At 46.6% G+C, this 26,700-nt stretch overlaps 1 protein-coding gene and 1 non-coding gene across 2 annotated transcripts in view; one reads left to right on the top strand and one right to left on the bottom strand.

Moving 5' to 3' along the window:
- Window positions 1–26,472, bottom strand: part of LOC129547549 (uncharacterized) — a 58,238-nt gene extending 31,766 nt beyond the window's left edge. The window contains exons 1-3 of the mRNA XM_055413292.2: window positions 26,435–26,472; window positions 25,801–25,881; window positions 24,968–25,649 (exon numbers count right to left, since the gene is read on the bottom strand). Coding sequence (XP_055269267.2) covers window positions 24,968–25,649; window positions 25,801–25,881; window positions 26,435–26,472 — 801 coding nt within the window. The remainder of the gene's footprint in view (window positions 1–24,967; window positions 25,650–25,800; window positions 25,882–26,434) is intronic.
- Window positions 16,317–16,389, top strand: TRNAR-UCU (transfer RNA arginine (anticodon UCU)). The gene has a single exon. It is a non-coding gene; the product is annotated as a tRNA-Arg (tRNA).
- Window positions 26,473–26,700: the final 228 nt, after the last annotated feature.

Raw genomic sequence — 26,700 nt, forward strand, 5'->3', positions numbered from 1 at the left:
TCCATTGAGTCGGTGATGCCATCCAACCATCTCATCCTCTATAATCGCCTTCTGCTCCTGCCCTCAATCTTTCCCACCATCAGGATCTTTTCTAATGAGTCAGCTCTCTGCATCAGGTGGCCAAAGTATTGGAGTTTCAGCTTCAGCATCAGTCCTTCCAGTGAATATTCAGAATTGATTTCCTTTAGGATTGACTGATTTGATCTCCTTGGTGTCCAAGGGACTCTCAAATGTCTTCTCCACCACAGTTCAAAGGCATCAATTCTGTGCTCAGATTTTTTTATTGTCCAGGGGTCACATCCATACAAGACTACTGGAAAAACCACAGCTTTGACTATAGAGACCTTTGTAGGCAAAGTAATGTCTCTGCTTTTTAATACGCTATCTAGGTTTGTCATAACTTTTCTTCCAAAGAGCAAGCATCTTTTAATTTCATGGCTCCAGTCACCATCTGCAGTGATTTTGGAGCCCAAGAAAATAAAGTCTGTCACTGTTAGAGCCCAATTTTGGAGACTGAAAGAGATTGTCTAGATCTTGCTTGGTTGGTTCCTCTAAGACTCTCTCCCAACACAGATCATGCTACTTCCTCCGCATGAAGGGCCTTGCCCCCTCCGTTTGGCTGGGTACTTCTCCTTTAGCTCTCGGTGCCTCAGGGGAGCCTTCCCAAACTCCCTAAGCCAAAAGATCCTATGACAGCCTTCCAAGCACAGTGGCCTCTTGGTCACAGTTACAACTTTGCATTTGTTTGTGAAACTGCATAATGCTCATCTATAAAACCATACTATAAATTCCAGGGGGCAGGACTATGTGCCCACTCACCATCCCCAACAATCCACCTGCCATCCACTCAACAAAAACACTGTGCCAGTGATCTAGAATAAACTTTACTTAAAATCAACTGAGTATGGAATTTAATCACATTTACAAAATACCTTCAGCGTAACAGCTAGATGAGTGATTGCATAACTGAGGACTACAGCCTGGCCAAGTTGACACACAGAACTATCTGTATTACTGAAAAAACAGTCACAGCCTAAAAGTTTATTTGGTGGGAATTTTTAGGACTTCAAGCCCAGGAGACAGCATCTCAAGTGACGCAAGAACTGCTCTGGGGAGGCAAGGGGAGGAGCCAGATTGTATAGAAGTTTGTAACAAAGGGCAGGTAGTCTGAACATCAAAAATATTTTTGTGAATTAAAGAAAACAAGCTATCTCAAGTGAAGGAATTTAGTGCCTTTCTATGTATGGGAAGATGCAAGAGTCTGGGGTCACTGAAATCATTTCTTTAATAAGCATCTGAGTTCTCTGGGGCTGGTTACCCTGTGTTGTCCTTCAATGCTCACTGAAGGGAGTGGCTGCAGCCTAATGGCTGCTGGATTGCAGGTGTTAGTCTCCTTCCTGGTTGCCCTGGAGGGCTGGAATTGCTGATGACACTGACATCTTTGTTTATTTATATTGCAGGAAATACTCCATTTCTCAGAACTGACTATCACGTCCCCTAAGATCAGAAACAAGGCAAGTTAAGTCCCATTTAACACAGTGCTGGAAATTCTAGCCAGGGCAAAAAGGCAAGAAATGTAAATGAAAGGCCTATGGATAGAAAAGGAAAAATAAAACTGTCTCTATTTGAAAAAATAAACACAAAACACTGCGCCAGGCACTCTGCTTGGCAGGTCCTCAGCATTCCCAGTGCACGTCATATATGAGGTCCCTGACTTTCAGCAGCTTCCATTCTATTTAGGGGAAAGGCTGAAAACAGAACCCATAAACCAGTAAGATTGTAAAAGAGAATCAGCCCCCAAAATGGGCGTGCCGTAAGTATTTTTTCAACAAAAGAACGACAAAGAACCTTCTTTAATTAGTTACTTGACTCTGAAAACTATCAAAGCAGCTTCCACTTGTATCAGAACCAACAGCACAGCCCTGCCCCACGGTTCCTCAGGGCTGTCAACTGTGCTCTGCCAGGTTCACTTCAAAGAAGCTTCAACTCCCCCAGAAGGTTAAAAGTCACTTCAATAGCCACAGACAGATCTGGTCTGAAAGTGAGGAGACACTGCTTCTAATTCTCAGAACCAGAAACACATCAATGTTTCCCAGTTGTGCCATGAGTCAGAGCAGCCTCAGCTATCTCATGACCCAGGAATTCTGTTACACATCTCTGGCGATTACAACTGGTGATTTTAAGAGGTTCACGAGTGTGCGATAGAAGGGAGCACAGGGAGGCTGCACAGAGTTGGCTCCTTTAAGGCTGGTTCCTATTCCAAGTCCATGCCCTTCTATCACCTGGCAGAGCACGATGAAAACTGACCAAGTTAAGACTGGAAAGCCCAGTTTTGCTCTGCAGTCATTCAGTAATGTTTACTGAGCACTTATTTTCTGCCAGGCACTATTATGTGCTTCTGTGTGCTCACTCAGTCATGTCCAACTCTTTGCGACCCCATGGACTATATATAGCCCACCAGGCTCCTCTGTCCACGGGATTTCCCAGCCAAGAATACGGAGCGGGTTGCCATTTCCTTCTCCAGGGGATCTTTCCGAGCCAGGGATTGAACCCAAGTCTCCTGCATTGGCAGGCAGATTCTTTACCACTGTGTCACCAGGAAGCCCTCTATGCCCCCCTAGTACCAGGAATATAGCAGAAAATGAATCCAACAAAAAGCCCTGCTCTCATGGAACTGGTGATCTGTGGGGAGTAATTATCTCAACAAGCTCTCACCCCTACACTACACAGACAAGAACGGCCCTTTGGGTTGAGAGCCGAATGCCAGGTCAGATGTCTGTATGCCCTCCACTGTCCAGGTGAAGCCTCTCAACGATCCTCTTTACCCTCACGGGGACACAGACAAAAATATCAGCAGTGAGAGGCCACTGGGAAAAAAAAAAAACTGCTGATACAGATGGGTAACGTGGTGTCAAGAAAGGTTTCCGAGGCCAACCTCAGGCCAGAACGAAAAGGTAAGTGGAATCAGCCAGGCTGCCAGATCGGGGTGTGCAGGGATGGGGGAGGGGTGTTCCACAGTGGGTGTAACAGCAGAGGCAAAGTCCTGGAGAACGAAGTGTTAGTCACTCAGTCGTGCCCGACTCTTTGCAACCCCACGGACCGCAGCCCACCAGGCTCCTGTGTCCATGAGATTTTCCAGGCAAGGACACTGGAGTGGGTTGCCATTTCCTTCTCCAAGAGAACGAAAGCACAGCTCAATTAGGGAGCTGAAAAAGCTCTGAATGGCTTCAGCAAGGGAAGAAGGGGCAGCAGTCACTTTGGCCCCATGGGGAGTTCCTGAATGGTTTTAAGCAGGGGAATGATGGTATTTGATTTGCACTTTAGAAAGGTCTGACTTTAGCAGCAGAAAATATTGGAGCAACCGAGCCCAGCAGGGTGTTCAGGGAAATCTGGGAGCCGACTGCCTGGAAGCTGGGGGAATGACAGAAATGTTGAGTCAGGAAAACGTCCAAGTTCCTGCCTGAGTAGCTGGAAACAGCGGTCCATATAACTAGTAAGACCCTTTCTTTGCTGGGAGGAGGAGGGGGCGAGGGGGAGTATGTGGTGGTGTTCATGCATCTTGAAACGGAGGTATGCAGGGGGCAAGCAGGGAGGTAAAAGGGTACAGAGCTCAGGAGAAAAGATTTGGGTAGTGGCGGCAACCAAGGTCACAGGCATGGTGGCGTTCGGGGCAGAGCGCAAGGCAAGGTGCTCCCCTGAGGTCACACACCACCACTCAAAGGCTACTCGGGGACAGAGGAGGCTGCAGGCTGCCGAGGCGGGGTGGTGGAAAGAGGAAGGAGGCCATGAGGGTGGAGCCTTACAGAAGACAAGGGGACAGAGAACTGAAGATGCAGGTAATTTTAGTCTGTGCTGTCGAAGGTCAAGGACACAGGACTGGAAGGTGTGCACTGGACTTGGCACCAAATTCACTGTGCTGGTGGTGGAATCATGGGCTTGGGTGCCTGAGAGCAGTAGGGCCAGGGACAGGAGGAAAGGATGGTTCAGTGAGACTGGCAGAAGGAGAGGAAAGAACTAAGGCTGGAGGGAGAAGCGGGCTCTAGAAGGAGAGCAGAGAACCGAGTATGGTACAGGAGAGTGGGTGGGGTCCACGGATAAGATGGAGCTCTCCTAAGAAACAGAAAGGAGGGCCAATCATCAAGAACCAGCCCTAAGTAGGTGGGAGAGGATGGGGTCCAACAATAGGGTGCAGATCAGCCTCGGGGATAAAGCGGGTCCTTCCCTCACTTGACAGAACAGAGAATAAGAGATGGACACTTCCACAGCTGGGCATGTGAAGGCTGGAAAGCAGTCAGTCTGCCGGCTTCAGCTCACTCTATTAAGAGGACCTACTAAAAGCAAGCGGTCAGGCGTTTGAGAAAGACATGGGAAGTCTAGAATAGTCACTGCGGCAAAAGACAGAGCAAGAAGCCCAAGGAAACACAAGGGAACCACTGAGCAGAACCCATGCCCCATCTGAAGGTGCTTTACAGAGTGACAGGTGATTATATAATTTCTCCAGCCATCCCCAAAAGAGGCAGGCAGAGTTCTGCCAGGAGACACCAAGGAAGGGCAACGGGTACTCAGTGATGACAAGCTAGGGTGGAAGAGGAGAAGCCAGGACCAAGGACGGGCAAGGAATGCGGGCAAAAGACTGCAAGGACTGAAGTTCAGAGAGCAGGGAGGTTACACTTAGGATATCAGAGGTGGAAAACGCCACCCCAGGAGATGGCATAGTCTAGCTGTGACCGGGAAAGTGGGTGAAGCAGGGTGGAGAAGCCATTGCTGGAGGGGAGATGGGCAAGGTGCTAGGTGAGTCATCAGAACCCAGAATGATTCAGAAGTCAGCCAGGCCAAGATGCCTGTGCGCGTGACTGTGTGCGTGCTCGGTCGCCAACTACAGCCCACCAGGCTCGTCTGTCCATGGGATTTCCCAGGCAAGTGGGTTGCCATTTCCTCCTCCAGGGGATCTTCCCAACCTAGGGATCAAACCCACATCTCTGGTGTCTCCTGCACTGCAGGAGGATTCTTTACCTCTGAGCCACCTGTTCCATCCCTGGGGGAAAGTGACCTTATGTCTTCCCCAGTAGAGGCAGAGAGGCTTGGAGCAGTAGGAGGAAGAAGGGGATAATACACTGAAATTCACCAGCCCCAAAGGAACAGACTCAGAGCTCCTTCACTAAATGCCTACCACATGCTGCCAAACCAGCAAGAATAAGGCAAACCTTTCCATGCATCACCTTCTTTACCCCACAATCACACTACACAGTCTTATTCTACAGATGGAAAAATAGAGGCTCACTGGCTAAGAATTTGCCTAAGGTCACAGAGCCTGAACATGATGGACCCAGAATATAAGGCTCTGACTTCTGAACATCAAATCAGCTGGGCCTCATCACATTCACAGACAGACAGGGTAGATTGCATTATTTATGCCCCAGCAATCACTTATGCCCCTTCCAGGGCTCTCTAATTGTGCCTCACACCATCTTCAAGGAGGAGGGGTCAGGGGCCACCCGCTGGTGGCTAATAAGCGACCAGCTGTCTTCCTCAATGGCTCAGTGTACTGGCTGAGATGGGAGGCCACAGTAATTACCCAGAGCCCATTAAAAAGAGCCCAGAATGGGATGTGCTAACAGTTCCAGTATAAACACATCAAAATATCAGTTTTTAAGGAAACATTAGTCGGGAATTTATATTCCTAAAAGAGCTAACTTGATCCTACTCAACAAGAAAAAACCCTTCCTTCTCACATTTCCAAACAAAGCAGCCAGTGTTTTAATTCCATGACAGTGGAGTTTCATTTTTAGAAGGACAGCAGCCTACTACACTTGTTTTTAGGGAGGTAAAAAATATTGGTGTCATAGTCTGAGTGATTTAAAACAAAAAACTCTTCCAGAAGGCAGCATGCCTTTCTGTCCTCAAACACTTCAGATTCTAAGAGAACGTGCCCTCCAAATTCTTTACCCATAACTTCAGCCTTTGACCCACTTGAAGCATCAGCACCTGCTTTACAAGGGAACCTGTTAAGTATTCTTAGCTCAGACCCACCAAGGCTGCACGTGGACCAGCCAAGTCCCCTCGCTCCTCAGGAGCTATGGTTGTGGTTCGGTTTCTCCCCCACGCCACGCCTGAAGGCCAGTCTTGCGGGGAGGGAAATAATCTCAGACCGCCGAGGTAAGCGACAGTGATAATCATAAACCCTGGATCAGCTGTTTAATCTTTTGAATCTCCCTGGTCCCTGAAATTCTGATCCTCCCTGGGGGGAAAATGCTATTATCCACATCCATCATAAGGAAATTGGAAAGGCGCCTCAGACAGCCTCACTCTAATGTCTGAGAGAAACATTTCCCATGCCAATGGCAGCAACATGTCTGGACCTAGAGAATATCATACTAAGCGAAGTAAGTCAGACAGAGAAAGATAAATGCCAGGGGGATCACTTATATGCAGAATCTAAAAATGATACAAACTTATTTAAAAAACAGAAACAGACTCATGGACATAGGGAACAAACTTCAGGTTACCCCAGAGGAAAGGGTTGGGGGAGGGATAAATTAGTTCGGGATTAGCAGATACATACTACTAGATATCAAATGTATAAACAACAAGATCCTACTGTATAGCAGAGGGAACTATATTCAATATCTTGATAAAGACTGAAATGGAAAAGAATTTGAAAAAGAATCTATATATTACATATATATAGATAAAATTGAGTCACTTTGTTGGACTTCAGAGACTAACACAACATTATAAATCAACTACACTTTAATTAAAAAAACATGAAAAATAAAATAGCAATTTCCAAGAGAGCACTGTTTCCAGACACAGGTTAAACAAATGCACATACATACACTGAGACAAAACTATGAAACCTTTCAAGAATCTTTGGAACATTTTCAGTTTTGAAAATCCAAACTCCTAAGGTTAACTACCATCAGCTGTGACTGACACTGTGCTCTGAGGGAAATGGTTCCTCTTTGTCATCTGTTCACGTGGTTTCTTCATGCTCATTGATCTGGGATGAAGTCTGAGATGTACCTTCTGACTCCTGCCATGGAGACTCACTTCCCAACCATAAAAGAAAACAGCACTCTCGTCCTTCTCCCTCTTTAGCTCCCACTTGAGATGAGGACGCCTCTGCTCACTTCTGTGGTATCAGGAAAGCTTATACCCCGGTGTCCCTACCAAATACTTGACTAACAAATTACATACAATGATTTTCAACACCGGGATTTTTCAATTGTGTAAATGCTTTAAGAAGTTAAAAAATCCCACTCAGAATACATGTAAGATGAAAGGCATCACTAGACTTTCCTTGCTCACGGCTCCCCTCACCCACAGCCAGCTATCCCAAACTGCCAGCCCCAGGGCCACATCACATCCCTCCACTTCTCCGGAGCTGCCACCACTCTCCCTGGGCCTGTACCAACTTCTCCCCTCTCCCTGCTGTCACTCTTGCCCCCAAGCCCCGGCTCTCCACACAACAGCTGGGGGATCCCTGAAAGAAGTCCATTAATTCATGTGTGCACGCTAAGTGGCTTCAATCGTGTCCGACTCTTTGTGACCCTATGGACTGTAGCCCATCAGGCTCCTCTGTCCATGTGATTCTCCAGGCAAGAATACTGGAGTGGATTGCCATGCCCTCCTCCAGGAGATCTTCCCAACCCAGGAACTGAACCTGTGTCTCTTTTGTCTCCTGCATTAGCAGGCAGGTTCTTTAAAACTAGCACCACTCCGGGAGCTTCCTTCCAATCAAATTGGGATTAAAATTTCAATTCCTGACCAGGGCCCGGAAGGCCAGTGGAATGCAGGCCTGCCCTGACCATCCCTTATCTGTGTCCACTTGCCCCAAGGAGGCCTACCCTCCAGCCACACTGGCGCTTTTGCAGAGGCCTGGGCACTCGCGTTCTGCCCTGCCTGGGACTGCCTCTGTGTCTCCGTATTTTCCCATGGCTCAGTCCCCTCCCTGCACTGTTACTGGGTCTCTGCTCATGACCTCTACTCGCCACCTGGCATTACACTGTGCATCTATTTCTCCTTTATGTCTCTCTCCTCTCTCACCTGCCCCAGACGTCAACTGTCCATTTACTGTCAAATCTCAATTCCTGGTCCAGGGAAACCAGTCAACACACACTTAGCAATCATCATTCTAAGTAGACCACCAGCTCCCTACTCTGCCAAGAATGCCCTCACTCCAACCAAAGATGACATTTACCTGCTGAAGACGGATGAAATCACAACCAACCACCTTCCTGGAATAAGCATAAACCGCTCAGCAAAGACATGGGATGCAGGCATGCACACATCTCTGCCCACAGTCCAGAGCTCCAGCACCTGTACCCACCAGTCTGTGAGATTCCTCTTCTCCAGATAAGGTTAGGAAAACAAAATAAGGCTGCTCCCGTTCTTCTTTCCCAGTCTCTCAATTAGCAGAGAAATCAATATGAATAATTAGTCACCCAGTTCAGTTATCACTTTTCTTATGATTTCCCTCTATGATTTCAGGTTTGGGGTGGGGTTTTTTAAACTTTTTTTTACAACTAAATAATTTTTTAAATTGAAAAGAAGTACTTTTCCAAAATAGTTATACTTACTCTCACTCAAAAAAAAAAAAAAACATGCCTAGGTTATAGAAGGTTTTTCTTAAGATCTACTTCTGAAAGTTATAGCCATCATGAGAGTAAGAAATGAATGTATGTATTATCTCATTATTTTTGAAATAAAAATACAATGTGCCATAGCTACAAAATTAATGTAACTATTTCAAAATATCAGCACACAAACAGGAGGAAACTTCTATAATGAAGTTTGCATGACTCTGAGCTTTAAAGAATATATACTTAAGTCATATCACATAACAGCACATTTCCTACTGGAAATTCAGGCTCCTAGAACAATACTTCAACTCAATTTGATATTGATTCTACCTTGTGATTCCAAGCTGAGATGTAGGTTACTCTAAAGAGAAGGGGAGAGGGGAGGACCAAGTGGAAGCCAACGGATAAAAGGTGGTCAATGAGATGCATGAGAGGTCCATCAGCAGAACCAACAAGGCACAAACTGTGTGCCAAAGAAAACAAAAACTACCAGCGCTCCCGGCGGGCTCATCCATCTGTCCGGGTTTAGAGCCTCCCTGCAGCCACCACTGTGCCACGGGAGTGAAGATGGCATTAAGCCAAACAAGCTCCAATGGAACATCACCCTCGGCCTTACGGGCATTCATTACACATTCCAGAAATGCCAAGGTTCACTTTAAACCTGAAACAGGCAACTCTTCTTCCTATCCTACTGTGTCTTTTTGAAGTCCACACAGGGTTAAATAAAAGGGCCTAGAAATAGCAAAGTAGGAAGTATGGGAGGAGGGACAGAGGGAGGGCCAGGGAAAACAACACAGAAATACACCCAGGAGAGACGCAGAGGGAGGGGAAAAGGCACAGAGAGGGAGCACACAGAGAAAGAAGGAATAATAGAGGCAGTGACACCCAGAGGGAGAAGGGAAAAGTTCGTGGGAAAAGGGAATGATGTGTTTCACGGAAAAGTCATTTGTTTCCAAGTCGCTCTTTTTCCATGTACTGTATTATGCCACATGTGGGAAGCGAGGGCGGCTGGAACTCGGCCCAGGAACATCGGCCACGGCCACGGACCTTAAAAGCCCTAATAATAGCACAGCTGGTGTCCCCAGCCTAATGAGCTCACTGCCACGTGACCCTCTCTCTTCCCGGCTACCTCCAGGGAAACGAGGGGCCAAGGGCAGGCCCAGGCACGCCCCTCCCTCCCCCATATCCAGGCTCTCCTCCTCCTCTCTTTCCTGAAACCACCCCCACCCATTTTCCTGAGCTAACTAACTCTGATCCAGCAGTTCCTCAGGACAAGCCACGTTCTCAACATGAAAGGTAGACATCAGAAATAGAAGATGCAGACATCCCTACAGATCTTCTGGACGTTAAGCTAGCAACGGTTATGCCAATAAATAATTCAACAGCTTAAATGAAATGTACACACTCCCTGAAATATGCAACTTGCCAAAACTAACACCAGAGGAAAATAAAAAGATCTGAAAAGCCTACTAAAGAAATGGAACTCCTAATGAAAAACCATTCCACATCCAAGGAACAACCAGGATGCCACCAAGTGGGCTTTTCTGCCAGGGTACAGGCCCCTTTAGGAGCCCTGGCAAGTCACTCTCTTGAGACAGGGAGACTCTAGACCAGCTTGACTTTCCTGCTGAGCACTGCCTGGTACCAGGAGGAAACCATGAACAGCAAAATCAGAAAGGGGGTTGCTGGGGGTGAGCAAAGAAGTGAGGCTTTACAAGTTCAGAAAGTTTTAACCCTCTTTGGTATAATTTTTTGAAACTAATTCTCATCACGGTACACTTTCAAAAGCCCTCTTGCACTTGAACAAATACCCCCTTAACATCAGGATGGACACAGATTTCAGTGTCCAAGGGTAAACCTGTCTGAAATTGACAAGAGGAGACCCTAATAGCACTGACACAGTATCCATAGCAATTGGAAGAGAAGCTGAAAAATCTGGTATTTCTCTCAATCCAAGCAACACATCCTGACCGTAACAAAGAGCCAAATGAACATGATACATGGGGCTTCTTCAGCAGAAAAAGACAAAGAGGGCCACATTTCAGAAACCGCGCTTGGTGACACACAATAGCACGAACGTTTGTAAGCATGCAGCACCAGGCTAGCCAATTACATGATTGTATCCCTGCCCACCAGGTAATTATATCAACAGCAATCACATGATTAGCTGAAAGGTGGGTAATCATTAACTTTTCCTACTGTTCAACACTGTTACACACCAAATTATACCTTGTTAATGCCATGAATAAGTTATCTAAGCTTTGACAGCTTCCTGTTTCGATTTAAAACACCAATGCCACTTCTGCTGTAAGCAAATGTGGCAAAATTCACAACAATTTAATAATTGTGGTATTTTAAGGACTATCATAAGTACTTTTATACATTATTCCCTTTAGTTGAAATGTTTAATATACTGAGAATCCTTTCCAAAAATAAGAGATGTTTCCATTCACAAAGCACTAAAAGCATTAACAGAATCAATTTAGTCTTTATCAACCTTGTTCTTTCACTTTCATACTTCTTATGTCATACAGCCAAGGTCAAGTCTATGGTTCTCAAGTCTTAGAGACGCCACCAGCTCATCTTCAGGCCCGCAGTGGTACACCTGGCCAAACCATATTAGGGCATCAGACAAAATTAAACTCAGTAATACCAATTCTGTCTTTATTTAAAGTTTTGTTTTTTTTAAAGATTTCTTTGCATTAGTTTACTTTTTTTTCCCCCAGAAATACTGCACTAATATACTGCACTAATACTGCACTCTTGATCTTGACTACTTAGATTTCTGGCAACTACCTCATCCTTTGGCTTAGTGGTTAAAGTGTCTGCCTCCAATGCAGGAGACCCGGGTTCGATCCCTGGGTTGGGAAGATCCCCTGGAGAAGGAAAATGGTAACCCACTCCAGTATTCTTGCCTGGAGAATCCCATGGACGGAGAAGCCTGGTAGGCTACAGTCCACGGGGTCGCAAAGAGTCGGACACGACTGAGCGACTTCACTTACTTACCTCATCCTTAAATGTGCTACCTGAGGCAAGCGCCTCAGTGACTTCACCTTAGCCCAGGTCCAAGCCCACAATAGTAACAATATACCCTGGGTGTACCAATGAAGAAGAATAAACACTTAGGTTTCCCAACTACCTCACAGACTGGACAATAGCTGCCTGATGGTCCATCTACTAGGGTATGTGTGTATATGTTCTTCAAGGCGGGGGTCGGGGGGTGGGGGGGAATGGTATAAAACCCACAAGTTTGAGCACAGTTAAATTCTATGGAGCAAATATTTTACATCATGTTGTTTTAAAACCTAAACAGTTGCCAAATCACCTAGAGCCTTTAATTATCTTATACATTTGACTCCATTAATTTTCACTCATATATATTTTATACCTCCTCAAAAGTAACCACCACTATTCAGATCCCTGTTACAGGATAGTTTTGCCTACTTTTGAAAATGGAATCCTACAGTGTACACTTTTGTGTCTGGTCTCTTTGACTCAATTGTGTTGGTTTTGTGTTTTTTGCCCTCACCAAGTGGCATGCGTGATCTCAGGTCCCCAATCAGGGAAAGAATCGGTACCCCTGCAGCAGAAGTGTATAGTCTTAACCACTGGACCGCCAGAAAGTCTCTCTTTGGCTCAACATTTGCCTGTAAGTTTCATCCACTTGTTGCATGGATTAGTATTTCATTCCTTCGTATTGCTGAGTAGCATGCCGTAGAATGGACATACCAATCTGTGTATACTGTCAATGGACGTTTGGGAGTTTTTCTACTTTGGTGCTGCTGTTAGCAAAGCTGCTATGAACTAAGTCAAGAATGGTGGTTTCTGTTGCGCACATATGGAGATGTGAATCACTGGGTTGCCATGCATATGCTCAGCTTCAGTAAATACTGCCAGTGTTCCCAGTGTTTTTTCTTCTGCAAATGTGGTGCATGAGACTTCCAGCTCTTCCACATTTTCACCAGTGGTTGATATTGTCAAATTTCTTATTTTGTCCATTCTGATGGGGCTGCAGAAGCATCTCTGCTAAAACAAGCAATTTCTAATTCCTTCCAATTTTATCACAATCCTATAGCTCCAATATCACAAACTGTAAAACCTCAAATAAGGTATTCGAAGATCACAAAGTGCAGAAAAGTCTCTTAACTCAGAGCTCATTGTTTCAGGAATTCATAAAAATACAGACACAAACAATATGTGACACGAACCCACACGATGTCTGGCAAGGAAACCTGCAAATGTTCACGAACACCAGAAGATGTGTTATTGTAAGAGTACAAGGCTAAGCCAGCATCTCTTCTGAACCATAGAGTGATACAACTCTACAAATAAACGCACACTTATTACGCATGCTGCTGCTGCTGCGTCACTTCAGTCATGTCCGACTCTGTGTGACCCCATAGACAGAAGCCCACCAGGGTCCCCCGTCCCTGGGATTCTCCAGGCAAGAACACTGGAGTGGGTTGCCATTTCCTTCTCCAATGTGTGAAAGTGAAAAGTGAAAGTGAAGTCGCTCAGTCGTGTCCGACCCTTAGCGACCCCACGGACTGCAGCCTACCAGGCTCCTCCATCCATGGGATTTTCTAGGCAAGAGTACTGGAGTGGCTTGCCATTGCCTTCTCCATTACTATGCATAAACAAACACAAAGAACATTTTAGCCCTTAGCCTACTTGGCCTCTCACAGAAGAAGGACCCACGAACCCCATCTATCGCCATAAGAACACTTTCCCCTAGCACTTCCGGTCTCCTGGTCAACCTGTGTGAGTGCTTCTACACTTGGTATCATCACTGTCCACACAGGGATGGCCACCAGACCCTTTGCTCATACTCAGATCTCTCTTCCAAGCATCATCCCCAATGTCCCCCATCCCAAAAGCTTCCCTCGTAGCTCAGTGGGTAAAGGTGCCTGCAATGCAGGAGACCTGGGTTCATTCCCCGGATTGGGAAGTCCCTGGAGAAGGAAATGGCAACCCACTTCAGTATTCCTGCCTGGAGAATCCCATGGACAGAGGAGCCTGGTGGGCTACAGTCCGTGGGGTCACAAGAGTCAGACATGACTTGGTTACTAAACCACCAATCTCACAAGCACATCACACAAAGCACCTTCACAATAGCATCCTTCAGGTCTTCACCCCCACATAATTGAGAGATGGTAATACAGTTTGGAAATCTCAGCCCCATCCTTGACTCTGTCCCCTCCAATCCTACCACCATCTCCTCAAAGTGAGAACGGGGCTCATCCTCCCAACATCACTCAAAGGAATCCACTTCTTTCCACCCACAATATCATTTACAACCCCAGGTGAAGTCACCTCTCTCTCTCCTTGCATAAAGCCAGAGTTTCACTGAAGGTCTCAGTCAACACAGAGGTGGATGGGGCCTTGGACCACAGGCTGCCCTGGGCACGTTCACCAAGGGAAGGCCAGTCGCCTCCCCTAACTCACCCCTGCTCTGCCACAGCCTTCCCTTAGGAGGATCTACAAACTGCATTCCTTTGCTGTCCTTGTGAACAAACGTTGCTGCAATTTCTGAGTTTCTGAGTGAATTTCTGAGACTTGATTATCCTGATCATTCTCTATCTTTTGCCAAATAGAGAATTCAGTATCTCATAAATGATAAAGGTCTGACTGATAAGATGACCAAACTCCCAGGAATATTTACTTTATTCCCTTCCACATGAGTATCATTTCTCTTTTAGTATCAAGAGATTTAGCCCACCTGAAAGTCTTTCATGTTAAAATTTAACAGTTGATATGACATTCCTCTTGTACTTCATAAAAGCAGTTCCTTCATCTAATAATACAAACTATTTCCCTACCTTGCAAGTACAGTATAACTACATCCACTGCATTAATCCACATTTTAGTCTATTTTGCCAATGATTTGCTTGTCATTCCTCATCTACTATGGTAGTAGAAAGAATATTATGCTTATTTTCTCAAGTAGAAAGGTATTTTCTCAGAATTTTAACACCAAACTACACTTCTCCCTTTAAGAGACCTTTGAAATGTCTTGATATTTGTTTGCAAATATCGCATCCAGAGGGATTTCTCTGGGATCCTTGCAAAGTTAACCCTTCCTCCTCAAAGCCAAAGGAGGGAAGATAGCTGTCATTTGAACAAAAGCCATAGGCTCATCACTGCCTTAGGTCACGGGGGCCATTCCTTTTAGGACCACAAAAACGAAGGCCAGCATATAAACCTAGGGCATGGTACAGATATGTGTTCCCAAAGTATCTGTGGATGAATGGATCATAAGGAGTTCGATAACAGCAATAATAATGGCTAACACAAAATGCTTACTGAGTCAAGTATACATATTAATCTATGTGATCTTCTTAGTAACTGTGAGATTATCATGTAAGGTAATGATTCAGGAACTAGCTGTCACAAACAAGAGTTCTTTGCTGGCTTTAACACATCTGTCCCCGACAAAGCACCAATCTTAAAGGATGCGGGGAGGGGACATGGCTTCAGACACATCAACAGTATACTAGGGAGTTCCTTGGTGGTCCAATGGTTAGGACTCCCTGTTTCCAATGCAGTGGGCACAGGTCTGATCCCTGGTGGGGGAACTGAGATCTTGCATGCTACATGGCATGACAAAAAAAGAAAAGAAAAGAAAAAAAGGGTGCTGGATGCCTATCTAATATTCATAAAAATAGACAAAATAGTATGCTAGTTTATCCAGACAGATTGTTACATCTGGATGTTTTTATTTTTTAACAAGTGAAAAAAACAAGGCTACATCCTACTTAGGTGCATAAAGCAGAACTATATAATCCCCATAGCACTCAGCATTTTATTTAAAACATTCTAGATGCAAAGGTTGGGATGAAATACTCATCTGGATAGGACTCTTCTCCACAATGAAAGCCTGCACCCAGATGTACCATTCAAACAAAGCACTAGTGAGTCATACATGTAACAAATTGCTCATTTTCCTGCTCCCCATCTTTCCTCTAAATCATTATGTTGCTATTCCAGAATCATAGGTTTGGATTTCTGTTTGTTTGTTGATGTTTTTAATCCCCCAGCATAAAGTTTACCAACTCCAACTTTGGTCCAACATTGTAACTTGACAAGAATCTGCCTGTCCCTTTAAGTAAACCTCCAATTTTCTTCCCAGGCTTGAAATTCTCCCATGTAAGCAAGGCCTACATCTTTGGACTCTTGTTTTAACTAGGGAAAAAAATGCCCTTAACATTCAAATTGTGCTGCCAGATCTCTGTTGATGTCAGACCACCAACCCCACCCCCACCCCCCACCACCACTCAAAGTCAAACCAAACTAACTGTTGGAACCCTGTATTCAGAATCACAAAATGTACTGGATTCTTTTACTGAGTTACCCTTCTATTTTCATCCTCTTTGGTCCCCAGCTCACACACTCCAATTAACAGTCAAAAAACGTGAGGGAAGAATAGAAACAAAGATCATAAAGACGCAGACACTAAAGCACTAACAGCTTCTAGAAACCTTATTAACCTGAATCCCACTACACTCACTGAATAAATTAAATGTGATGGCCCTCGAGTTAAACAGCAACTAGCAGCAAGGGTTGAAGCGAGAGCTCCTATTATCAACCACTTTTCAGGAATTCCCTGATCAAAGCAAGGCAAAGACCCTGGTTAGTGCTGGGAGGATAACAGAATGCAGGGAGAAGAGTGACTTGAAATCACCATGTCATGCCCAGTAAGATGGCAATTATCAAAAAAACCCAGAAAATCGGACTTCCCTGGTGGTTCAGTGGTTAAGACTCTGCGCTTCTAATGCAGGGGTCTCAGGTTCAATTCCTGGTTGGGGAACTAAGATCCCACATGCTATGTGGCCAAAAATAATAATAATTGATTTAATTAAATACACACAGCATAAAAAACAGTAAAAAACACAGTAAAAAAACAGAAAATCACAAGTGTTGGTGAGGCTGTTGAAAAATTGGAACCCTCATGCATTGCTGGTGGGAATACAAGATGCTGCACTCACTGAGAATAATGGTACGGTGATTCCTCAGAAATTAAACACAGAACGACCATAGGATCTGGCAATTCCACCTCTGGATACATACTCAAAAGAAATGAAAGCAGGGGCTCAAACAGTTGCTTATACACCCACATTCATAGTGGCATTATTCACAACAGTCAAAAGATGCAAGCAAGAGATGAATGGATAAACAAAATATTTACATACATAGCAATGGAATAATATTCAGTTTCAAAATGGAATGAAATTCTGGTATGTGATACAACATGTCAAACCTTGAATATATCAGGCCAAGTGAAACAAGTCAGATACAAAAAGACAAATACTGCACGATTCCATTCATATGAGATTCTTAGATATTCAAAGTGATAAGAGACAGAAAGTAGAATGGTGTTTGCCATGGGCTGAGGGGAGTGGGAGGGTGGGGAGTTAGTGTTTACTCAGTACATAGCTTCTCTGGGGTAAAATATGAAAGTTCTGGAGATAGATGGTCATGATATTTGCACAACAATATGAATGTACTTAATGCTACTGAACTGTGCATTTTCAAATGGCTAAAAGGGTAATTTTGGGGCAACATTTACTTTACCAAAATTTTTTTAAAGAACTAAAAATGGTCATTGTATTAGGGATTTCCCTTCATCTCTCAGACTGGGGGACATGGGCACCTCTGGGGAAAAAACAGAATTTAGCAAAGATAGGTAACTTGCTCCCACCCCCGTAGGAGGTTATGAAAGGAGCATGTCAGCCCTATAGCCCTGTACCTGCTGGGGAAGCAGCAGGGAAGAAGGGAGGGTGGAGAAAGCTATACTTACTGGGGTCAGATCCATTTACCTTCCATCTGGCTCCCACTCTGTCATTTTTGAAGTCTCCCATGTTCACAATGCACGTGACCCAACACTGAAGAGTTACTCTTCACGGGGTAGGTGGGTGGAGTGATGGATGGATACGTGGACCTTTCAACTACTTGGCTAGAATTTGGGGAGAAGACCCAACTGACCATTTTGGCATATTTTTAAGAGCTCAAAACACCTCTCAATGTGAGGGCAGGGAGGGTAAATCAGTGGCTAAGTTTTGGGCTGCTTTTCCTCTCTTCTGATTATAATGATAGTTTGTCCCTTCCCTCTTGCGTCCTCCAATTTTAGGGCTCCTTGCAAACAAATTAAGGAAGGGAAGAGGAGGGCACTGAGAAGGGAATGGGTTCAGCAGTCTTCCCGCTTTGAGCACCAATGCTCCCCAGCAACATAGGGAGCAAGGGTGTGCTGGCCACTTACTCTTCCCAACATACTTGAAATCTGGCCGTGTGCTTTTAAAAAGAACACTCTGTGTAACCATGAAGGAATGTCTGACAAGTAACACCACCTCGGGACATGTTTACGAAGCAGATTTGGATTTAGCAGGTCTGGGCAGGGTCTCCCACTTTGAGGGTTTCACAAGCTCCCAGGTAATGCAGATGCTACAGGCGGGCCCACCACACGTTGAATAATAAGGCTTTACACTCCTGCAAGTACATTATGAGTAGTTCATATGAAATGCCAGGATGGATGAAACACAAGCTGGAATCAAGACTGCCAGGAGAAATATCAATAACCTCAGATATGCAGATGACACCACCCTTATGGCAGAAAGCGAAGAGGAACTAAAATGCCTCTTGATGAAAGTGAAAGAGGAGAGAGATAAAGCTTAAAACTCAACATTAAAAAAACTAAGATCATGGCATGCGGTCCAATCACTTTATTGCAAATAGATGGGGAAACAATGGAAACAGTGTCAGACTTTATTTTCTTGGCCTCCAAAATCACTGCAGATGGTGACTGCAGCCATGAAATTAAAAGACGCTTGCTCCTTGGAAGAAAAGCTATGACCAACCTAGACAGCATATTAAAAAGCAGAGACATTCTTTGCCAACAAAGGTCCATCTAGTCAAAGTGATGGTCTTTCCAGTAGTCATGTATGGATGTGAGAGTTGGATCATAAAGAAAGCTGAGCACCGAAGAATTGATGCTTTTGAACTGTGGTGTTGAAGACTCTAGAGAGTCCTTTGGACTGCAAGGAGATCAAACTAGTCAACCCTAAAGGAAATCAGTCCTGAATATTCACTGGAAGAACTGATGCTGAAGCTAAAGCTCCAATACTCTGTCCAACTGATGCAAAGAACTGACTCATTAGCGAAGACCCTGATGCTAGGAAAGACTGAAGGCAGAATGGGATGACAGAGGACGAGATGGTTGGATGGCGTCACCAACTCGATGGACATCAGTTTGAGCAAGCTCTGGGAGTTGGTGAAGGACAGGAAAGCCTGGCATGCTGCAGTCCATGGGGTCCCAAAGAGTCAGACAGGACTGAGTGACTGAACTGAACTAAACACTCCTGCAATCAGCTGGGGCCATGACAGCAGTGACCAAGATCAGGCAGAAACAACAAAAGTCACGATCTCCCTCTCATGAGAATCCCCCTCCTCCCACTGCCATTCTCCATCCAAGTCACAACCACTTTGTTCCACCATGAATCTGGACCCTTAAGCCACTTTGGCATAATCAGCCAAGGCATCTGCAGTGACTCACTCCCAGCTTTTCTCATTACGCTGAAGACAATCAATGCTCCCGGAGGTCAAAGAAATTTGTCCTCCCCAAGAAAAGTGTGCCCGTGGTCCTCAAACAGTAACTTGAAGACAGTTTCTGTACTCACTGCTTACCTGCTTCTCCTAGTTAAAATGCATGATTCAATACTACAAGTGAAGCCAAACCATTTCCAGCACCCTAGAGAGACATTTTAGCTTTGGCCACATCTCAAACTGGAAACTATTTGTTAAGGACCATAATAAAAGGGTTTCCCTTGTGGCTCAGCTGATAAAGAACCTGCCTGCAATGCAGGAGACCTGTTGGGAAGATTCCCTGGAGAAGGGAAAGGCTACCCACTCCAGTATTCTGGCCTGGAGAATTCCATGGACTGTATAGTCCATGGGGTTGCAAAAAGCTGGACATGGCTGGGTGACTTTCACTTTCATAATAAAAGGAGGTGAGCTTACACTCCACTAGATCATGCCTCCTCTACTTCTTGTGAAACTGACAGCCTGTAGAACACTACTATCAAAAAAAAAAAAAAAAATCCAGGCCCACCCAGAGCATACGCTGCTGATAATAAAGAACTGCCTGGAAGGACTTTGATTTTACCAGAACATCAGAGGAACTGATGGAGATCTTATCTAAGTTCTCCAGTTCTCCACATGCATGGATGTTTCTTCTCTGCAAAGCTGGAGAGAGAAAAATAAAATCTCATACCCTAATTAGTATCTATTTTAAGAGCTGCAAATACACCTGCACCTATGTAATCAAATGTAGAATTTGCCAATAGCTAATCTGTGTAAACACAAGTCAGGAGACAGCGGCATTTTTTTCAGTCAACATAGTCACTCTATCTACTAACTAAGCCCAGGCATTAGGAGGAGCACAATGAAGAGGCGAGAGCTCTGAATGGTGTGCTAAGGATGGGACTTCCCTGGTGGCTCAGTCGGTATAAAGAAGCAGCCTGCAATGCAGGAGACCACCTGCAACACTCATCAGAAAGACAAACCACTTACTCCACATGTTTGAAGTGATTTTCAACTAATTATTTTTAAAACTTTTTTTCAAAGTCCCCTGAACACCCAGAGCAGGGTCTTCCTTGACATTCAAATGTAGGTAATTCATATTCTAGTGGTTCTTTAATTTACTCATATACCTATTTCCCCCCAAAAATGGAGCACCCTTTTCAGGTATCAGTACAAAAATCCATTTCCTCCAGGAAGCTTACCTTCTGCTTTTAAATGTCCTGGCATAGCATAAAACCTGCAACTTGAAAAGAGCCTAGAAATCATTCAGCTCCAAGACTGTCACACTGGGGACTTCTCTTGTGGTCCAGTAGTTAGGATTACTTATTTCCACTGAAAGGGGCACAGATTTGATCTCTGGTTGGGGAAATAAGGTCCCACAAGCCACTCAGCGGAGCCAACGGGAAAAAAACCATCAAACCGGGGTACAAATGCTTACCCTGCAGGGAGTCCCCAAAGTCCCAAGGAAAATAAGGTGCATCTTTTTGAGCGCTTTTTGACTCCAGGAAGCAATTTAAAGTCTTTTTATACTAAAACAAATAAGATGAATTCTGCATTCTATTCTTCATCAAAGGAATAATGGAAGTAACACTGAAAATTCACTGGGAAGTGCTGGAAGCCTCAGGCTGAGCCCCCCAATTCCTCTTCCAGGGTTCCTTCAGCCCTGAGGGCTATGAGGGTAAGTTTCAGACTCTTTGGGACTCTCTGGACTGTAGCCCGGCAGGCTCCTCTGTCCATGGGATTCTCCAGGCAAGAATACTGGATGAGGGTTGCCATTTCTTTCTCGGGGGACCTTCCTGACCCAGAGATCGAACCCGTGTCTCCTCTGTCAGCAGTCAGATTCTCTACCACTGGAGGCACCTGGCAAAGTCCAGCTTCAGAAGCATCAGTAGAATCTTTTTCCTATTGAGACCCGGAAGCCATAAGACATTCCCAAGGCTGCGAGTGGCTGCATGAGAGGTCACTGCCCCTGTTAGTCTTCAAAGAGATTTACAGTGCTTCTCACCATCACCCAGGCGAGGCTGGGAGCAGTCCTTCCTAGAGCACTGGACCAGAAGCCCAAACAGGGATTTTAAGAGCTCGCCTTCCGCCGTGTTCCACCCTCTTCTATTTCAGGTACACTATTAACAAATACATAATTAAACATGCTTCTCCATGAATAATGAAGCCACGCGGTCCTTCATAAAACACATGTCAAATCCTTTCTTTAACCAGCTGCACATCATTTGGTATTGTATGTAGTTCAGAGGCACCCAGATTGACACATATGCGATTATTTTCTGTCTCTTCCCTAAAACTTTGAACTTTTCAACAGTGCAGGTGGCCTCCATTTGGATACACCTAATAAAAAGACAAGTCAAACTAGGGAACATTTATTCAAAAAGAAGGGAAAAGAGCGGGGGAGGAACCAGAAGACCCATTCAACAGTGTTTCTGTATACAACAGACACTCACCCAGGTTAAAAATCTAAGAACCCACAGGAGCCCTGGGGTTGGTGGAAATAGTTGTCCCCTAACTCAAAAGCCTCTTGATGAGGGTGAAAGAAGGGAGTGAAAAGGTTGGCTTGAAGCTCAACATTCAGAAAACAAAGATCATGGCATCTGGTCCCATCACTTCATGGGAAATAGATGGAAAAACAGTGGAAACAGTGTCAGACTTTATTTTTTGGGGCTCCAAAATCACTGTGGATGCTGATTGCAGCCATGAAATTAAAAGACGCTTACTCCTTGGAAGGAAAGTTATGACCAACCTTGATAGTATATTAAAAAGCAGAGACATTACTTTGCCAACAAAGGTCCGTCTAGTCAAGGCTATGGTTTATCCCGTGGTCATGTATGGATGTGAGAGTTGGACTGTGAAGAAAGCTGATCGCCGAAGAATTGATGCTTTTGAACTGTGGTGTTGGAGAAGACTCTTGAGAGTCCCTTGGACTGCAAGGAGATCCAACCAGTCCATTCTAAAGGAGATCAGTCCTGGGTGTTCATTGGAAGGACTGATGCTAAAGCTGAAACTGCAATACTTTGGCCACCTCATGCCACGAGTTGACTCACTGGAAAAGACTCTGATGCTAGGAAACATTTGGGGCGGGAGGAGAAGGGGACGACGGAGAATGAGATGGCTGGATGGCATCACCGACTCTGTGGACATGAGTTTGAGTGAACTCCGGGAGTTGGTGATGGACAGGGAGGCCTGGCGTGCTGTGATTCATGGGGTCGCAAAGAGTCGGACACGACTGAGCGACTGAACTGAACTGAACTGAAAGACTCTGATGCTGTGAGGGATTGCGGGCAGGAGGAGAAGGGGACGACAGAGAATGAGACGGCTGGATGGCATCACTGACTCGTTGGACATGAGGTTGGGTGAACTCCAGGAGTTGGTGATGGACAGGGAGGCCTGGCGTGCTGTGATTCATGGGGTCGCAAAGAGTCGGGACACGACTGAGTGACTGAGCTGAACTGAATATCTTAATCTCCTAAAAGGACCAACCCTTTGTCCTCTCACAGAAATCCAAATACATACCAAATACAGGTGAATTAAATAGATTAGGGTTCACTGTCAAAACCAAAGGTCATGTGATCATATATTTGAAAAGGCTGGCTGTTGTTAAGATTATCTTCAAGTTTACTAAACTGAAAGACAGGTGAAAGACTTGATTTAATATCAGCAACCCTCAGTAAGTTTAAATGAACTCTTCACCCTCCAATGCCTTTCCCACTGGAGCCCTACAGGAGAAAAGAAGTGCCTCTTTCGGAAAAGCGGCCACCTGCCTGCCTGCCTCTCTCAGCTGTTTTCTAGGCTATACGGTGTAATAGAAGAATCAAGTCTATGAAAACACCAACAGCTGCTGGGCAGAGAAAGCCCAAGGTCGGCTCTCCATCTTGGGAGCAGACAGTCATGAGGGGAACCCAGAGGGTTAATTCCAGCCTCATCGAACAATTACAGAGACCTACTATGTGCAAGGTCAGGGGTAGGAGCTCAGAAGAAAGTCCACATCACATGGCAAACAGTAAAATGCTGCCAGTCTGGAAACAAAGTTTAGAAACTCCTCTCAATGTGAGCAATGCTGTTTCAAAGTCCTTTTACAAAATCTGATTCAACCCTCCCAATAAACCTATAAGAAGGAAAATAACTTCTATTATGTTTGCTATCTCGTACCCATTAGGGCTCAAAAACCTTACCAAGTCACAAATCTAGTCATGTTGAAAGAAGACCTGAAAACCCTCCCAGGTCATTCAAACTTTTGCAGACACTTCCATTCACAGCACTCTTTAATCTTTACAACAGTCCAGGGAAGTTTGTTTGGGTTTTGTTTGCTTGTTTTGCAGGGGGTGGGGGTGGGGGGCACGCAATTCCAAAGAGGGGAGAGCCTGGTCAAAAGGTTAAATAAGCACCCAAGGTCACATAGCCAGCAAAGAGAGGAGCTATAATCTGAATCCAGGTTCCCCCCTTTAAGTCCTTCTCTAACACACCAGAGATAAGGATTATGAGCAACACAGCCAGAGTGGAGACACCCTCCACGGAGAGCTGGGGGTGGGAAACCAAATCCCACAGGTCCCTGGGGCATCAAACAGGAAACGGTTGGTGCTGGACCAAGCTGAAACCCAACTCTGGTCTAACCTGCTGCCCACGGACATGCACTTTCTACCCAGCTCAGCATCGTCCCCAAGCCTGGGTCAGCATTCCAGGTGGCTCGGTGCACAACTGTCTGGGCACTTCTGTGATAAAGATGGGGCCAGAGATCGAAGGGCACACACACGTGATCTTTCCAAACCCACAGGCAGGAGCCATCTGTCACTCCAGGTCCAACTCTGAACCTGCCAGCAGACCTGTCATCGTCCACCGGACCTTGGGACACCCTCCCTGGTGCAGACCGCCCAGGGCCCCCACCGCTCAGTCTGGCGCCCTCCCTCTCTGCTTCTCTTGCAGTTGGAAACCGGAAAGGACACTGTTCCTAGCTTGTTTGCCTGGGGTGTATATCTCCACCCTACCCCATAACCAAAACATGCTCCACTGGAAAGGGTACCCATCCTGCCTACCCAACCGCAGACACTGACAACATTCACCCATTTGCTTGAAGCAAAGTTCTAGTGAGGCATATGGAGGGAAAATATTTTTTAATCAGAAGCCTAGACATACTTAGAAAGGGCCCAAAGTGGACGGCTGATTTCAGTTTCTGAACAGGCGCAGCGAAGGGGTCTAAAACACATAGACTTAAAGGGTAGGGGGCACCCAGGGACAACCAGGGAAGCAGGGAAGCGGGCTTTAGATTTGTGTTTTCCTGAACACAACTTTACAAAAAGAGGAAGCAACACATTTCATTAAGTTTCTTTTAACTGCAGGAGGCTGACCTTGGAGATTCGAAAAGAACTGGGAAAACTCGGGTCCAAAAAGTGACAAAGTGAACTTGTTAACTCTCGGGATGGAAAGGAGGGGGCCTTAAAGCCATTTGTCCCGCGCCAAACACTCTCAGAAGATGGAGTTTACATTCGCTTGGCGGGTGACTAGGAACGGGGTGCCGCTCGCAATCTGGCCTGGCTCAGCTCGGGGCTCTATGAAGGTCGCCTCATTGTCACTTCGAAGCGCCGGAGCCGGGAATCCAGGCCACGCGGCGTGACCCACACGATGCACTATGGGCAGCTTTCTGAGCCCCATGGCCCTCTCGCAGGTGCGGCCGAAGCCGAAGGGGGCCGCCCCGCAGGGTCCCGGCCTCTCGCCTTTATCGCCGCGGGCACCCACACTCCCGAAACATCTTCCCCACCCGTCCCCGAGGGCCTGATGCGCTGAAGTCACCGGTCAGCGGTCCCCGGGCTTACCCTCGAGAGGCGCACCGAGCGCGGCCCCGTAGCAGGAGCGATCCCGGGGGCCTCCGGCGCCGCGCTGCCCAAGCGATCGGCTCTCCCGGCTGCCTCCTCCTCGTTGTCCTCGGCCCAGTCCCTGCCGCCCGGCGGCTCGGGTTCCCTCCACAGCAGCCGGCCGGGCGGCACCGGGGCGCACGCGGCGGGCTCGGCTGGGGCGCCTCCTCCTCTTTCGGCGGCCCTCCCACCGACTCGGCGCTCCCGGGCTCCGGGTCCGAGGTCCGGGGGCGCGGGGCTCGTCGGGGCGCTCCGGCTCCCCCGCGCTCCCTCCTGCGCCGGCCTCCCGCGCGCGGCCCCTCTCCCGGGGCGCCTCACTCGTAGCGCGCGGCCGTCAGAGGCGGGGGGCACGCGGGGGCGGCGGCCTGGTGGGCCCCGGGGCGGCGGGCGGGGGCGCTGCTGTGGGCCGGGGCACTGATGCGGGCGCCGCGGCGCGGCCTCTCGCCATGGCTCTCGGCGGGCGGGCGCTTCGCACCTCCCCTCCGCGCTGCCGTCACCGCCCGACGCGCGCCGAGCCCTCCCCTTCCCCGGCCCCGCCTGCAGACCCGCGCCACCACCTCCAGGACGCCCGCCGGGCGGAGCGCGTCGCTGCTGCCCCGTGCAGTGCCTCTCTAACCTCTCCGGCAGGTGGCCGGCTCCGCGCCTTTACCGGCGTCTGGCCTGGAGAAGTCCCGGACGAAAATACCTGGATCGGGAAAGGTATCCTACACTCCCAGTACCACCGCCTCTGCCCCGAGCACTTCTAGCGTTTCTCGATGTCAGTCCGGCCAGTCTATGGGGAGGATGAAACTCACCCTGACTGCCGTGAACGCAGGGGAAATCCAGGCGCTCGGTTTGTGCAGGCCAGGTCGTCCCCTAGGAAAGCAATCCTTAGGCTTAAATGGGGGTGGGACAGAGCCAGGAGGTGCGGGGAATATGAATGAACAAAATGCCACCAAAGGGTAAGGGAGAAAGACAGGGGTGTGGAGGATCAGGAAACGATCCAGGAAGTAAGTGCACACAGGCTACTCTATTATGCAAATCACCAGTGGACAGTTTAACGGGGAACAACACGCATGACCTCATTTCCAGTTGAGGCTGCTGACTCTACAGCAGCGGCCTCGTCCCTGCCCAAAGGTCATGGAGGACACTGGGAGGACATGGAGAAGACTCAGACTAGAATGGAAGACCCAATGAAACCAAACCAGAGAAAAACCTGGTTTCCATTACTGGAAGGGGACTTGAAGAGATAGTGTATAGTGAAGATTGGTTCAAGCAGGAATCATCCATGGATGCTGGCTCTAGGGGGTTGTGGTTTATTGTGGGGCAAATATTTGCCTGGGTTAGTGTGTCTTAAGTGGTTTAGGCTTATTAGTAGCAAGAGAAAAGTATTCAGTATACAAAGGGGCAGGGAGAGAGCACCTTTACCAGGATCAAAACTGACATCACCGATGAAAGCGGATGGATAACATGTCTTCAGAACACATCGCCTAGACAGTATTTCCAGGGAGAAAGCAGAACCTGAATCTAATGATAATGAAACCCCAGACAAACCAAGATGAGGAATATCTCTGAAGTACTGCCTAGCGGTAAAGAGGCACTATGTATGCAATTTATCCCCAAATGATTCACCAAAAACTGTTGATAGAAAAAAATGCTAAAGTAAATGGGCAAAAAATTAACCATCAGCGAATCTGGGTTCAGGGTGTATTGGA

This window comes from Moschus berezovskii, chromosome 24, assembly GCF_049115385.1.
Source record: "Moschus berezovskii isolate FMDL1 chromosome 24, NW_MosBer_1.0, whole genome shotgun sequence".
NCBI lineage: Eukaryota > Metazoa > Chordata > Mammalia > Artiodactyla > Moschidae > Moschus > Moschus berezovskii.